Source organism: Boleophthalmus pectinirostris, unplaced genomic scaffold (assembly GCF_026225935.1).
Source record: "Boleophthalmus pectinirostris isolate CB_2022bp ecotype Guang Dong unplaced genomic scaffold, ASM2622593v1 HiC_scaffold_1, whole genome shotgun sequence".
Classification (NCBI taxonomy): domain Eukaryota; kingdom Metazoa; phylum Chordata; class Actinopteri; order Gobiiformes; family Gobiidae; genus Boleophthalmus; species Boleophthalmus pectinirostris.
In genome coordinates, this window is record NW_026570970.1 from 15,041,309 (window position 1) to 15,053,913 (window position 12,605).

General features: G+C 35.9%; 2 protein-coding genes and 1 pseudogene across 2 annotated transcripts in view; 1 reads left to right on the forward strand and 2 right to left on the reverse strand.

Moving 5' to 3' along the window:
* The window catches only part of lrp2a (low density lipoprotein receptor-related protein 2a), a 72,818-nt gene that overhangs the window by 4,376 nt on the left and 55,837 nt on the right, over positions 1 to 12,605 (reverse strand). Inside the window, 5 exon segments of the mRNA XM_055149731.1 lie at positions 5,298 to 5,317; positions 10,478 to 10,574; positions 11,151 to 11,252; positions 11,779 to 11,899; positions 12,117 to 12,234. Of these exon segments, the coding sequence (XP_055005706.1) occupies positions 5,298 to 5,317; positions 10,478 to 10,574; positions 11,151 to 11,252; positions 11,779 to 11,899; positions 12,117 to 12,234 (458 nt within the window).
* LOC129407735 (low-density lipoprotein receptor-related protein 2-like) lies at positions 1,210 to 4,445 on the forward strand. Its single transcript, XM_055149742.1, has 5 exons — positions 1,210 to 1,286; positions 1,835 to 1,914; positions 2,490 to 2,603; positions 3,608 to 3,679; positions 3,871 to 4,445. Exons 2-5 carry the CDS (start codon positions 1,849 to 1,851, stop codon positions 4,033 to 4,035), a joined length of 417 nt encoding a protein of 138 aa, XP_055005717.1. The 5' UTR covers positions 1,210 to 1,286; positions 1,835 to 1,848; the 3' UTR covers positions 4,036 to 4,445.
* Positions 5,908 to 9,099, reverse strand: LOC129411143 (retinol dehydrogenase 7-like; annotated as a pseudogene).

Consider the following 12,605-nt stretch of genomic DNA (forward strand, 5'->3'; position numbering starts at 1 on the left):
GCAGGAATGGTGGAACCTGCTACTTTGATGAGGAGGCTCTTCCAAAGTGCAAGTGAGTCTGGCTGCAGGGGTCTTCATCAGGAAAAGTCATCACATCTCTGTGTTTTGTTTTTTTGTTTTTACATTTACTCTTGGTTTGAGCATTTTGAGATGATTATTGTGTGTATTTTGCAGATGTCCTTATGGTTATCTGGGCAGTTATTGTGAAAAGGGGAAAATGACAAGTGCTCCAGCTGGGACAGGTATGTTCACATACAGGGGTGAAAGGTAAAGAGGTACAAGTAGTAAAGTACTGTACTTAAGTAGAATTTTTCGGTGACTGAACTTTACTTAAGTAAATTTTACAGTGGGTAGTTTTTTGCTTTTACTTCACTACATTTGAAAGTAAGTACTCCACACAAGAACTTCTACATTTTTAACTGGACTCAAAAGTAAAAAGTAATTTTCATATGATTTTAGAGAGTATTTTTTACCATGTTTGTGGCAACATCTTGACTAACAGTTTTGAATTTAATCAGCTTAGAGCAAACAAAACTAAATACACAAAATTCATAAGAAAAATTAAGAAATTGATTCATATTGCAGCTGTTGATCAAACAAATTAACAAAACTTGTGTGTAATACTTTTACTTATACTTGAGTAATTTTTTTACCTCTCCTTTTACTTAAGTAACAAACTTGAGTGCTTCTTCATTCACCATTTTACACATACGACACAACTAAATTAGATACATTTCTGCAACTAAGTAAGCAGTATGGAGGATGTATCCCTTAAATACATAGCTGTTATTATTATTATTGTTATAATATCATTACTTTTATGATTTGCAGCCGTGGCAGTTCTACTTGCAGTCCTTATCATCATCATTACTGGTGCTCTGGCTGTTGGGGTTTTCCTCAACTACAAAAGGACAGGATCCTTTATTCCATCAATGCCCAAGTTACCAAGGTATGGGCTTTTATCTATCTATCTAATTCTATCAATATGAAGGACATTATTGTGTTATTTTGTTTTTATTTGTATATGTTTAAGTAATTTTTATTTTTTAGCCTATTTGTGTTGTAAAATATTAAAATAAATAAAAAATATCTGCAGGACATACAATACACATGCATAAAACCCTTGAGCTGATTAAAGTTTCCGCTTGTTTTTCCCCATATGCAGCCTGAGCAGTCTGGTGAAATCTGCGGACACGGGGAATGGCGTGACTTTTCGTTCAGGTGAAAACGTGGACCTTGGGCCGACCCATATTGGAGTGTCATTTATTGACACAGCCATGCAGATGGTGAGTTCAGGACTTGACCTTTATCCTATTCAGTAACTTAAAATGTAACATCAGCAGTTTAATTAAAAACAAGAGTTAGGTTCATAATTTATTAACTGATGCCAGCTGCTCAGTCAGATTAAGGTGCACTGTGTAACTTTCTTGGTGGAGGGCCCATTAAATTATTTTCTCCATGGAGATGTTATTGCTTTGTCTGGAATGTTTCACACACAGTATGGCATTAAAACTTTCTGTCTTCATGTAGACTAAACCAGACCAAGTTACAGGTCAGATCTGTTGAGAGGTGACTCCACTCACAGTCAGAATACCTGTTTTTGTAGGTATTCTGAGCTATAAAACCACTTGTAATTGAGTAAATGTAAAGTATAGCTGTTTAATGTCATACTGTGGAACATTCCAGGCAGAGCAGTGACATATCCATAGAAACAAGCAGGTGACAGACACCCATCCACAAAGTTACATAGTGCAGTGTTTTAATTAAGGTGACATCCTTTATCAAATGTAAAACGTTACTACTTTTGTACAGGATGATAATTTTGCACTGGAAGATGGAAGGCAACCAATGACCTTTGAGAATCCTTTATACGCCAATGCAGCAGGAGACCCAGCTGTTATTCATGCCACACAGGTACTTTTTAAAATTGTTACAGCAATTTCTTATAGGACCTAATCTTAAAGGTCCTATATTATGGAAAAATGTACTCTTGTGAGCTTTAAACCATGTTAGAATGTTGTTATCTCATCATAAACATACCTGGAGTTATGTTTTGTTTGTGTAATCCTTTATTATTAGTCTGTCTACATGTCCAAAGCTCAAAATGCTCTGTTCCACCTTGTGATGTCATATAATTGTGGTTTTCAGATTAACAGCTATCTCTTACCTTTTGTTTAGTAGAGACTGGCAATTCTGTGCTGAAATTATCCAATGATTCTAGTGAAGGTGTATGGAGTTTAAAAACACAGTGGAGCACTTCCTGTATTACCACATGACATCACAAGGTGGAACAAAGTGATTTCAGTTTAAGAAAATAATTCAGGTTAAATATACAGGATTTGTGTGTTAAACATGTGTGAATGAAACAAAACACAACTCCGGGACTGTTTGTGAAGAAGAAACAACATTATAACATAGCTCAGAAAATACTGTAATATGGGCACTTTAAAGCGAGCTCAGATTATTCTCTCTCTCTCTCTTGTTTACAGGTCACAGTCAATGTGAGCAGTGATCCACTGGCAAACAACTTTGTGAACCCAGTGTATCACGGAGAACGAGGTGTGGCTGTGGTGAATACTGCTGAAAGCTCTGCATCTGAAAAGGTACTGTTAATAACAGTGTGACATTGTTTATTCCATGTACATGTTATAGACTGGATATATAAATGGACATAGATAACGTGTTTCAAAAAGGAAGTGAACATGGGGGCGCCTCTGGCTCCATCAACTCTGGCTCCAATTGACTTGACATTGAAAAACTGTCGCCTCGCTGCAGTGAGCCTCCTCATTTTGGTCTTAAAATGTGTTGTATTAACCCCCTCTACAAAATCCTGGTGTTCACAAACAGCAGAGGCAGGGAGCTGCTGGTATCCATGTGACTAAGGGTGCACTTCAAAAAGAAAAATATCAGGCACTCACTTAGTTACAAAATATTTAAAACGTTTATTGTGAAAGTACGTGGCATTGAAGTGATCACACTGGACGCCAGAGGTGGGGACATGATCCAGCGCCTTGTTCTCAAGGCCACGGAGTACCCAGACCTAAATGAAGACTTCAATCTCTCCTGCTACCTATAACTTCAATTTGCATGGAAATGTTAAACAAAAAATCTGCTCCTAAGTAAAAAACAGTCCAATTTGACTGCCCTTGAATGCTCTCCCTAAAAACGGTCCCTTTTAAAATTAAAAATAAATTAAAAAAGTGACTGCCCTCTAGTGCCCTCAATGAAACTGTCCTGAAATGAAGAAGTTACTACTCCATGTGCCCAATCAGAAGTGAAGCCTCCACCCTGCATACCTGGAGTGTGTGCACTTAAACTTGTCACCTCTCATTCACTATTACACCCTGAAGGAGGCACAAGCCGACACATCACGCTTCCTGCCTGCTCACAATAAAGGCTTTTAAATATTTTGTAACAAAATTCCTGGTGTTTTTTGAAATTTTGTCCATACATAAATTCCTATTATAATATTGAACTATTCTTAATATAGAACTCAAATTCGCTCCTATAACTGCAAGCCTCGGTGAGCTTCATTTGACTGGAGCTAAAAGCTATGGGTGACTTTCGCTTAGTCCACTTCTTTACACCGTCTATTGTCTGTTTGTAGGAGTCAAAGTGGAGCCAATTCAAAAGAAAACTGAGGCCGGGAACCACATTTGAAAACCCTTCATATTCAGAGGTAGATTTATATATTTATGTTTATATAAATATATTTTGTCCTACATTTGTTAAAGGTGCATTGTGTAACTTTCCTGGTGGAGGGCCCGTCAAACTATTTTCTCCATGGATGTTGTTATTGCTTTGCTTTAGGACCCTCAATCAAAAAGTTACATAGTGCTCCTTTAACATATTGGTCTGTTTGTGTTGTAGATGAAAGATGAGAAGCCTGTGGGGGGCAGCGTTGAGTCCTCTGAGCCATCTCCATTTGCACCTCCAGCCAAACTGCAGAAGAAGGACCGTCCCATGACCTTCTCTCCCACTGAGGACACTTTCAAGGACACGGCCACTCTGGTCAAAGAGGACAGTGATGTATAACACTTGTCTGGACCATGGGAACAAATAAAAACACACACTTTGCACAGAATTTATTTTTTTATGCAGCCTGTGTACAAAACTCAAATTATTGTTGGAGAGAAATATGTTTCTATAAATGAGAGGTTTCTTGTATGAATGACTATGCCTTCGAAAATGTCTTATGCCAATTTTTGTTTTTTTTGTGTCCTTTATTCTGATGTACTTTATGTATATCTTTGCACTGACGCTGCTCATAGATTTGTTAATATGTTGTATATTTGTAAATTTGAAGATGTAAGTTTGAAGTCCTGTTTCATATAGATTTATATGAATAGTTCTACTGAAATTTGTACAGTACTTATAATGAAGTTGCCATGAAGAAATCTAGATACATTTTTTTTGCATAAAACGTTTATCTATACATATATATATATATATATATATACCTCATATCAGGGCTTAAAAATCACTAACTGTTCATATTGACATTTACTCTGGCCAAAAATACTTGAATGTTTTGCATTAAAAAAAAACAAATTTACATATATGTTTGTTAAAAAAAAAAAACATTGTTAAAAGTTCGTTTTTAGATGTTTTTGCAATGATTGTTTTGTATCTGAATAAGAACAACTCTCTGATCATCCCAGAATTATTCCATTTGTAAATCGCTGCTGCTGAAACTGAATGAATAAATTTCTTATTTTGTAAAGTAGTTTGAACTTTTTACACATCATTACATGGAGTTAAAGGACAAAATGTCAACTTTTCACATGAGGTAAAAAGTATGAATCCCAAAGGTGGGGACTTGCAAGTCGTGACTTGGACTTGAGACAGACCTTGTTTGACAGACTGTTTTTATCACTTGAGACTTGACTTGATAAAATGGACTAAGACTTGGGACTCGATTTGGATTTGTAGGTCAGTGACTTGGGACTTGACTCAGACTTGAGGCCTGTGACTTGAGAAGACTTGAGAACCACTTTTAAATCTGAATTTCTTCTATTCTGACCAATGATTCACTCTAAGATCTTGTCAAAACATTTAAAAAGGAAAAAATTGCATTTCTACAACTCTTATTTACTCTATAAATACTCATACATAAATATACTATGACTTTTTAAGTACAATTTATCATAAAAGTCATGTAAATTGCAAAAATCTAATCTATATTTGGTATTTTGGTTTAAAGACTTGAAATGACTTGAAGCTCAAAGCAGACGACTTGGACTTATAAGCCAGTGACTCGAAACTTGACTTGGACTTTCTTGTCATTGACCTGGGACTTGAGGTCAAAGACTTGAGACTTACTTGAGACTTGTAAAACGATGACTTGGTCCCACCTCTGATGTATCTACTACTACTCCTAATACTACTACTGCAGTTATTATCACAACATATATTCTATTTCAAGGTATAGGCAACTTACACTAGTACTTTTACAGTACTTATTCTTAGACTTAAAGGTCCTATATTGCACAAAATTGATTCTTGTGAGCTTTTAATCATGTTAATATATTTTTTATTAGTCTGTCTACATCTACAAACCTCTAAATACTCTGTTCCACCTTGCGATGTCATAATGAGGTAGTTTTCAAGTTAACAGCTACATTTACCTTTAGTTCCGTAGAGATTGGCAATTAAAAAAAAAAAAAAAAGATCCAAGTGATTCTAGTGAAGGTGTGTGGAGTTTAAAGACACAGTGGAGCACTTTCTGACATCACAAGGTGGAACAGTGGAACAGAGCATTTTCTGTTTAGGAGAAGAACTCAGACTAAATATGTGGGGTTTATGAGTTAAATGTGTGACTGAAACCAAACATAAATCCAGGTCTGTTTGTGATGAAGAAACAACATTATAAAATTGTGTAATATGGGTTGATTAAAATACAACTAGTACAAGTAGAATATTTATTTTATTCAGGAACTTAAACACTTTCCTGCCTTGTTTGCTTCCACTGTCACTTTTTCATAAACCTTTGGGCGCAGGAACAAGTACTTTAACCACAAAATCTGCCATAAAAGATGGGAGGTAGGACAGAGGAATCCAGACGAACTTTGCATCCCAGCCTGCCCCATATCTGGTCCTAGGGTAGTACGCAGTCAGGGCGTGCTCCATACAGTTAGTCACTTTAGAGAGGTCTGAACTACAAAGGAGGTCCAAAGTGAAGTCCTGGGATTTTGAATCTAAAATGGAAGACAAAAATATTCAATAAAGCTAAATATGTAGGATGTGTGTGAATGAAACAAAACACAACTCCAGGTCTGTTTATGATGAACTACATTATAACAACTCAAAAAATAGCGTAATATGGGCCATTTAAAGATGCACCCTTTAACTTTTCTGTTGAAGGGTCCGTCATTTATTTATATATAATAATTCTTTTAAGTCCCTCCTAAAGACTCACTTTTTCCTTGGCTTTTAACTTAGTTTGAAGTTGTTTTGTGTTCTCTTTAATCTGTGTGCAGTACTTTTGTCGACAAGTAAAGTAAAGTTGTAAAGTAAAATGAAGTTAAGTTGTTAAGTAAAATTGTTAAGTAAAGTGAAGTAAAGTTGTAAAATAAAGTGAAGTAAAGTTGTTAAGTAAAATTAAGTAAAGTTGCAAAGTGAAGTAAAGTTGTTAAGTAAAATTGTGAAGAAAAGTGAAGTAAAGTTATAAAGTAAAGTGAAATAAAGTTGTACAGTAAAGTGAAGTAAATTTGTAAAGTTAAGTTAAATAAATTGGTAAGTGAAGTAAAGTTGTACAGTAAAGTGAAGTAAAGATGTAAAGTAAAATGAAGTAAAGTTGTACAGTAAAGTGAAGTAAAGTTGTAAAGTAAAGTGAAATAAATTGGTAAAGTGAAGTAAATTTGTAAAGTAAAGTGAAATCAATTGGTAAAGTGAAGTAAAGTTGTAAAGTAAGTAAGTAAAGTTAAAGTGAAGTAAAATTGTAAGTAAGTAAAGTAAAGAAAGTAAATTGTAAAGTAAAGTGAAGTAAATTGTAAAGTGAAGTAAAGTTGTAAAGTGAAGTACATTTGTAAAGTAAAGTGAAGTAAATTGGTAAAGTTGAAAAGTGAAGTAAAGTTGTAAAGTAAAGTGAATTTAAGTTGTAAGTAAAGTTGTAAAGTAAAGTGAAGTTGTAAAGAGAAGTAAAGTTGTAAAGTGAAGTAAAGTTGTAAAGTGAAGTAAAGTTGTAAAGTGAAGTGAAGTAAAGTTGTAAAGTAAATTGAAGTAAATTGTAAAGTAAAGTAAAGTGAAGTGAAGTTGTTAAATAAAGTGAAGTAATATTGTAAAGAAATAAAACTGAGCTGATTATCTCTATGGAGACAGGGTCAAGTTGCATTTCAGATCTGTGGAGAAGCGAGCCCACTCATAGTAAGAATCCAAAATTTTAGGTCAGTAAAATCCATGTAATTGAGCAAATGCAAGATGGATGTGTTTAATGCCCTACCGGGATAAGGCAGTAGCATGGTGGACCCTCCATCAGAAAAGTTACACAGTGCACCTTTAATCATTTGTAGACAGTTTTGCTTACATCTTTGCATGTAATCTTCCCCATAGCTGTCCTTGACTTCTTGTGGCAGGCGATTCCACAGTCTTTGGACATCACTCTTAATAGCTTCGGAACTGGTCACAGCGGTTTTGAAAAATCCTGGCTCAATAATGCTCACTTTTATGCCGAAGTGATGCATATCTAACCTGGAAAAGAAAACATTTTAAAATTTCTGGTTTATGTATCGTCGCCACGGTGACTGAAATCATTACAGAACATGTTTAAAATCCCAAAAAGCTAATATGAGCTCAGAGATACGGACATGTTTATAAAAAAAGAAAATCAGAACAAACATTATGAAATTGTTTATATCTTTTAAAGGGGTGGGCCTCTGGAACAATTGTACAGAAAACCTTAAATTTTGCACCACTGACTTCCACTGGTGGAGGGTCTGTCAAATGCTTGTCTTCATTGCTTTGTCTGGAATGTCTCACAGTATGACATTAAACCTTTTTATCTTCATACAGATCAAACCAGACCAAGTTACAGGTCAGATCTGCGAAGAGGTAACCCCACCCACAGTCAGAATGCCTGCTTTTTAAGGTATTTTTGAGCTATAAAACCACCTGTAATTTGATAAATGTAAGGTAGAGCTGTTTAATGTCGTACTGTGAAACATTCTAGGCGAAGCAATGACATATCCACAGAAACAAGACGGTGGTGGACCCTCCACCAGAGAAGTTACACAATATAATGCACATTTAAATATGACGGTTTGTGGAATAATGTCAGAATATACCTGTGATTAAACTAAATAAATAAGTCATAGTTTGGGTACCTGAGACTGTCAGAAAAAGCCTCCACACCGTACTTGGACAGACAGTACCTCCTCCTATGAGAGACAGTCGGCCAAAAATGCTGGCCACGTTGACCACTCTGCCTTGGCTTTTTCAGGAGGGGCAGAAAGTGAAGAGTTACATCAATAACACCCAAAAGATTCACATCCAGAATCTTGGTGAAATCCTCGAGCTTCATCCACTCGGTTGGACCAGCGGGGATGGAAATACGGCATTATTGACCAGACCCCACAGACCTGTGCACAGAATATAAAATTTTACTTGAGAATTACACAGAATATAAAATACAGACATGTGTACAGAATCTATGTATATTATGCAAAATGTAAAATGTGTGGATGCTTGAGATTAATATAGTGCATTTCATTATTATTATTATTCAGTCCATAGTCTAAAATCCCAGGACGTCTTTTTGATATTCTGAAGTGGTAAACTGCTTTTGTAGCCACAGCTGCCCTGGAATAAGAAGAAACAGCTTAACTTTGATGGTCTGTATGAGAAATCTTTATCTTAGGGCACCCCATTGTGGCCAGTTAATGTATTGCTCCAGTCACTAAGTACTATTCTGCAAAGTATGTGTGTTCTGCTCAGTACTTTTTAAAATCTATTTTCTAGATATTTACGGTTCTTCTGTTGACCTTGCATTAAAAAACCTTTAAGTAATGTTAAGTAATAAAATAAATCCATACGTTTCAATCCAGTGCGTCCCAGATGAAGGGTCGAGTCACTAGTCAGTGCCGTCAATGTAAGACAAAACATGTTTTTTCACTCAAATTACTTAAATAAATTAAAGGTGCACTATGTAACTTTTAAGATGGTGGTGTAACTTGCTTGTCTCCATGGAGATCTTATTTCTTTGCCTGGAAAGTTCCACAGTATGGCATTAAACATATCCCCCTTGTTTTCATTCAATCACAGGTGTTTATAGCTCATAAATACCTTAAAAACATGATTTTTTTTACCATGTGCAGGCTTGCTTCTCCAAGTTTATGTCCATAATGTGTTATAATTATGGAAAAACAGAAATATCTCCATAGAAACAAGCAGGTGACAGACCCTTCACCAGAAAAATTACACAGTTCACCTTTAAATGAAATACAAAATCTATAGGTTGTATATATTTTACAGCAGACCCCACAATCAGGCAGTTTGAGACATTTCAGTTGNCCATAGCTTTTGGCTCCAGTCAAATGAAGCTCACCGAGGCTTGCAGTTATAGGAGCGAATTTGAGTTCTATATTAAGAATAGTTCAATATTATAATAGGAATTTATGTATGGACAAAATTGCAAAAAACACCAGGAATTTTGTTACAAAATATTTAAAAGCCTTTATTGTGAGCAGGCAGGAAGCGTGATGTGTCGGCTTGTGCCTCCTTCAGGGTGTAATAGTGAATGAGAGGTGACAAGTTTAAGTGCACACACTCCAGGTATGCAGGGTGGAGGCTTCACTTCTGATTGGGCACATGGAGTAGTAACTTCTTCATTTCAGGACAGTTTCATTGAGGGCACTAGAGGGCAGTCACTTTTTTAATTTATTTTTAATTTTAAAAGGGACCGTTTTTAGGGAGAGCATTCAAGGGCAGTCAAATTGGACTGTTTTTACTTAGAGCAGATTTTTTGTTTAACATTTCCATGCAAATTGAAGTTATAGGTAGCAGGAGAGATTGAAGTCTTCATTTAGGTCTGGGTACTCCGTGGCCTTGAGAACAAGGCGCTGGATCATGTCCCCACCTCTGGCGTCCAGTGTGATCACTTCAATGCCACGTACTTTCACAATAAACGTTTTAAATATTTTTGTAACTAAGTGAGTGCCTGATATTTTTCTTTTTGAAGTGCACCCTTAGTCACATGGATACCAGCAGCTCCCTGCCTCTGCTGTTTGTGAACACCAGGATTTTGTAGAGGGGGTTAATACAACACATTTTAAGACCAAAATGAGGAGGCTCACTGCAGCGAGGCGACAGTTTTTCAATGTCAAGTCAATTGGAGCCAGAGTTGATGGAGCCAGAGGCGCCCCCATGTTCACTTCCTTTTTGAAACACGTTATCTATGTCCATTTATATATCCAGTCTATAACATGTACATGGAATAAACAATGTCACACTCTTATTAACAGTACCTTTTCAGATGCAGAGCTTTCAGCAGTATTCACCACAGCCACACCTCGTTCTCCGTGATACACTGGGTTCACAAAGTTGTTTGCCAGTGGATCACTGCTCACATTGACTGTGACCTGTAAACAAGAGAGAGAGAGAGAATAATCTGAGCTCGCTTTAAAGTGCCCATATTACAGTATTTTCTGAGCTATGTTATAATGTTGTTTCTTCTTCACAAACAGTCCCGGAGTTGTGTTTTGTTTCATTCACACATGTTTAACACACAAATCCTGTATATTTAACCTGAATTATTTTCTTAAACTGAAATCACTTTGTTCCACCTTGTGATGTCATGTGGTAATACAGGAAGTGCTCCACTGTGTTTTTAAACTCCATACACCTTCACTAGAATCATTGGATAATTTCAGCACAGAATTGCCAGTCTCTACTAAACAAAAGGTAAGAGATAGCTGTTAATCTGAAAACCACAATTATATGACATCACAAGGTGGAACAGAGCATTTTGAGCTTTGGACATGTAGACAGACTAATAATAAAGGATTACACAAACAAAACATAACTCCAGGTATGTTTATGATGAGATAACAACATTCTAACATGGTTTAAAGCTCACAAGAGTACATTTTTCCATAATATAGGACCTTTAAGATTAGGTCCTATAAGAAATTGCTGTAACAATTTTAAAAAAGTACCTGTGTGGCATGAATAACAGCTGGGTCTCCTGCTGCATTGGCGTATAAAGGATTCTCAAAGGTCATTGGTTGCCTTCCATCTTCCAGTGCAAAATTATCATCCTGTACAAAAGTAGTAACGTTTTACATTTGATAAAGGATGTCACCTTAATTAAAACACTGCACTATGTAACTTTGTGGATGGGTGTCTGTCACCTGCTTGTTTCTATGGATATGTCACTGCTCTGCCTGGAATGTTCCACAGTATGACATTAAACAGCTATACTTTACATTTACTCAATTACAAGTGGTTTTATAGCTCAGAATACCTACAAAAACAGGTATTCTGACTGTGAGTGGAGTCACCTCTCAACAGATCTGACCTGTAACTTGGTCTGGTTTAGTCTACATGAAGACAGAAAGTTTTAATGCCATACTGTGTGTGAAACATTCCAGACAAAGCAATAACATCTCCATGGAGAAAATAATTTAATGGGCCCTCCACCAAGAAAGTTACACAGTGCACCTTAATCTGACTGAGCAGCTGGCATCAGTTAATAAATTATGAACCTAACTCTTGTTTTTAATTAAACTGCTGATGTTACATTTTAAGTTACTGAATAGGATAAAGGTCAAGTCCTGAACTCACCATCTGCATGGCTGTGTCAATAAATGACACTCCAATATGGGTCGGCCCAAGGTCCACGTTTTCACCTGAACGAAAAGTCACGCCATTCCCCGTGTCCGCAGATTTCACCAGACTGCTCAGGCTGCATATGGGGAAAAAGCAAGCGGAAACTTTAATCAGCTCAAGGGTTTTATGCATGTGTATTGTATGTCCTGCAGATATTTTTTATTTATTTTAATATTTTACAACACAAATAGGCTAAAAAATAAAAATTACTTAAACATATACAAATAAAAACAAAATAACACAATAATGTCCTTCATATTGATAGAATTAGATAGATAGATAAAAGCCCATACCTTGGTAACTTGGGCATTGATGGAATAAAGGATCCTGTCCTTTTGTAGTTGAGGAAAACCCCAACAGCCAGAGCACCAGTAATGATGATGATAAGGACTGCAAGTAGAACTGCCACGGCTGCAAATCATAAAAGTAATGATATTATAACAATAATAATAATAACAGCTATGTATTTAAGGGATACATCCTCCATACTGCTTACTTAGTTGCAGAAATGTATCTAATTTAGTTGTGTCGTATGTGTAAAATGGTGAATGAAGAAGCACTCAAGTTTGTTACTTAAGTAAAAGGAGAGGTAAAAAAATTACTCAAGTATAAGTAAAAGTATTACACACAAGTTTTGTTAATTTGTTTGATCAACAGCTGCAATATGAATCAATTTCTTAATTTTTCTTATGAATTTTGTGTATTTAGTTTTGTTTGCTCTAAGCTGATTAAATTCAAAACTGTTAGTCAAGATGTTGCCACAAACATGGTAAAAAATACTC

What these genes read in the sequence shown, in the direction of transcription:
- LOC129407735 (XM_055149742.1), top strand. Translation starts at nt 1,849, where the DNA reads ATGACCTTTGAGAATCCTTTATACGCCAATGCAGCAGGAGACCCAGCT. An exon ending in CTGTTATTCATGCCACACAG is followed by an intron (nt 1,915 to 2,489) that starts GTACTTTTTAAA and finishes TCTTGTTTACAG; the next exon opens with GTCACAGTCAATGTGAGCAG. An exon ending in AAAGCTCTGCATCTGAAAAG is followed by an intron (nt 2,604 to 3,607) that starts GTACTGTTAATA and finishes GTCTGTTTGTAG; the next exon opens with GAGTCAAAGTGGAGCCAATT.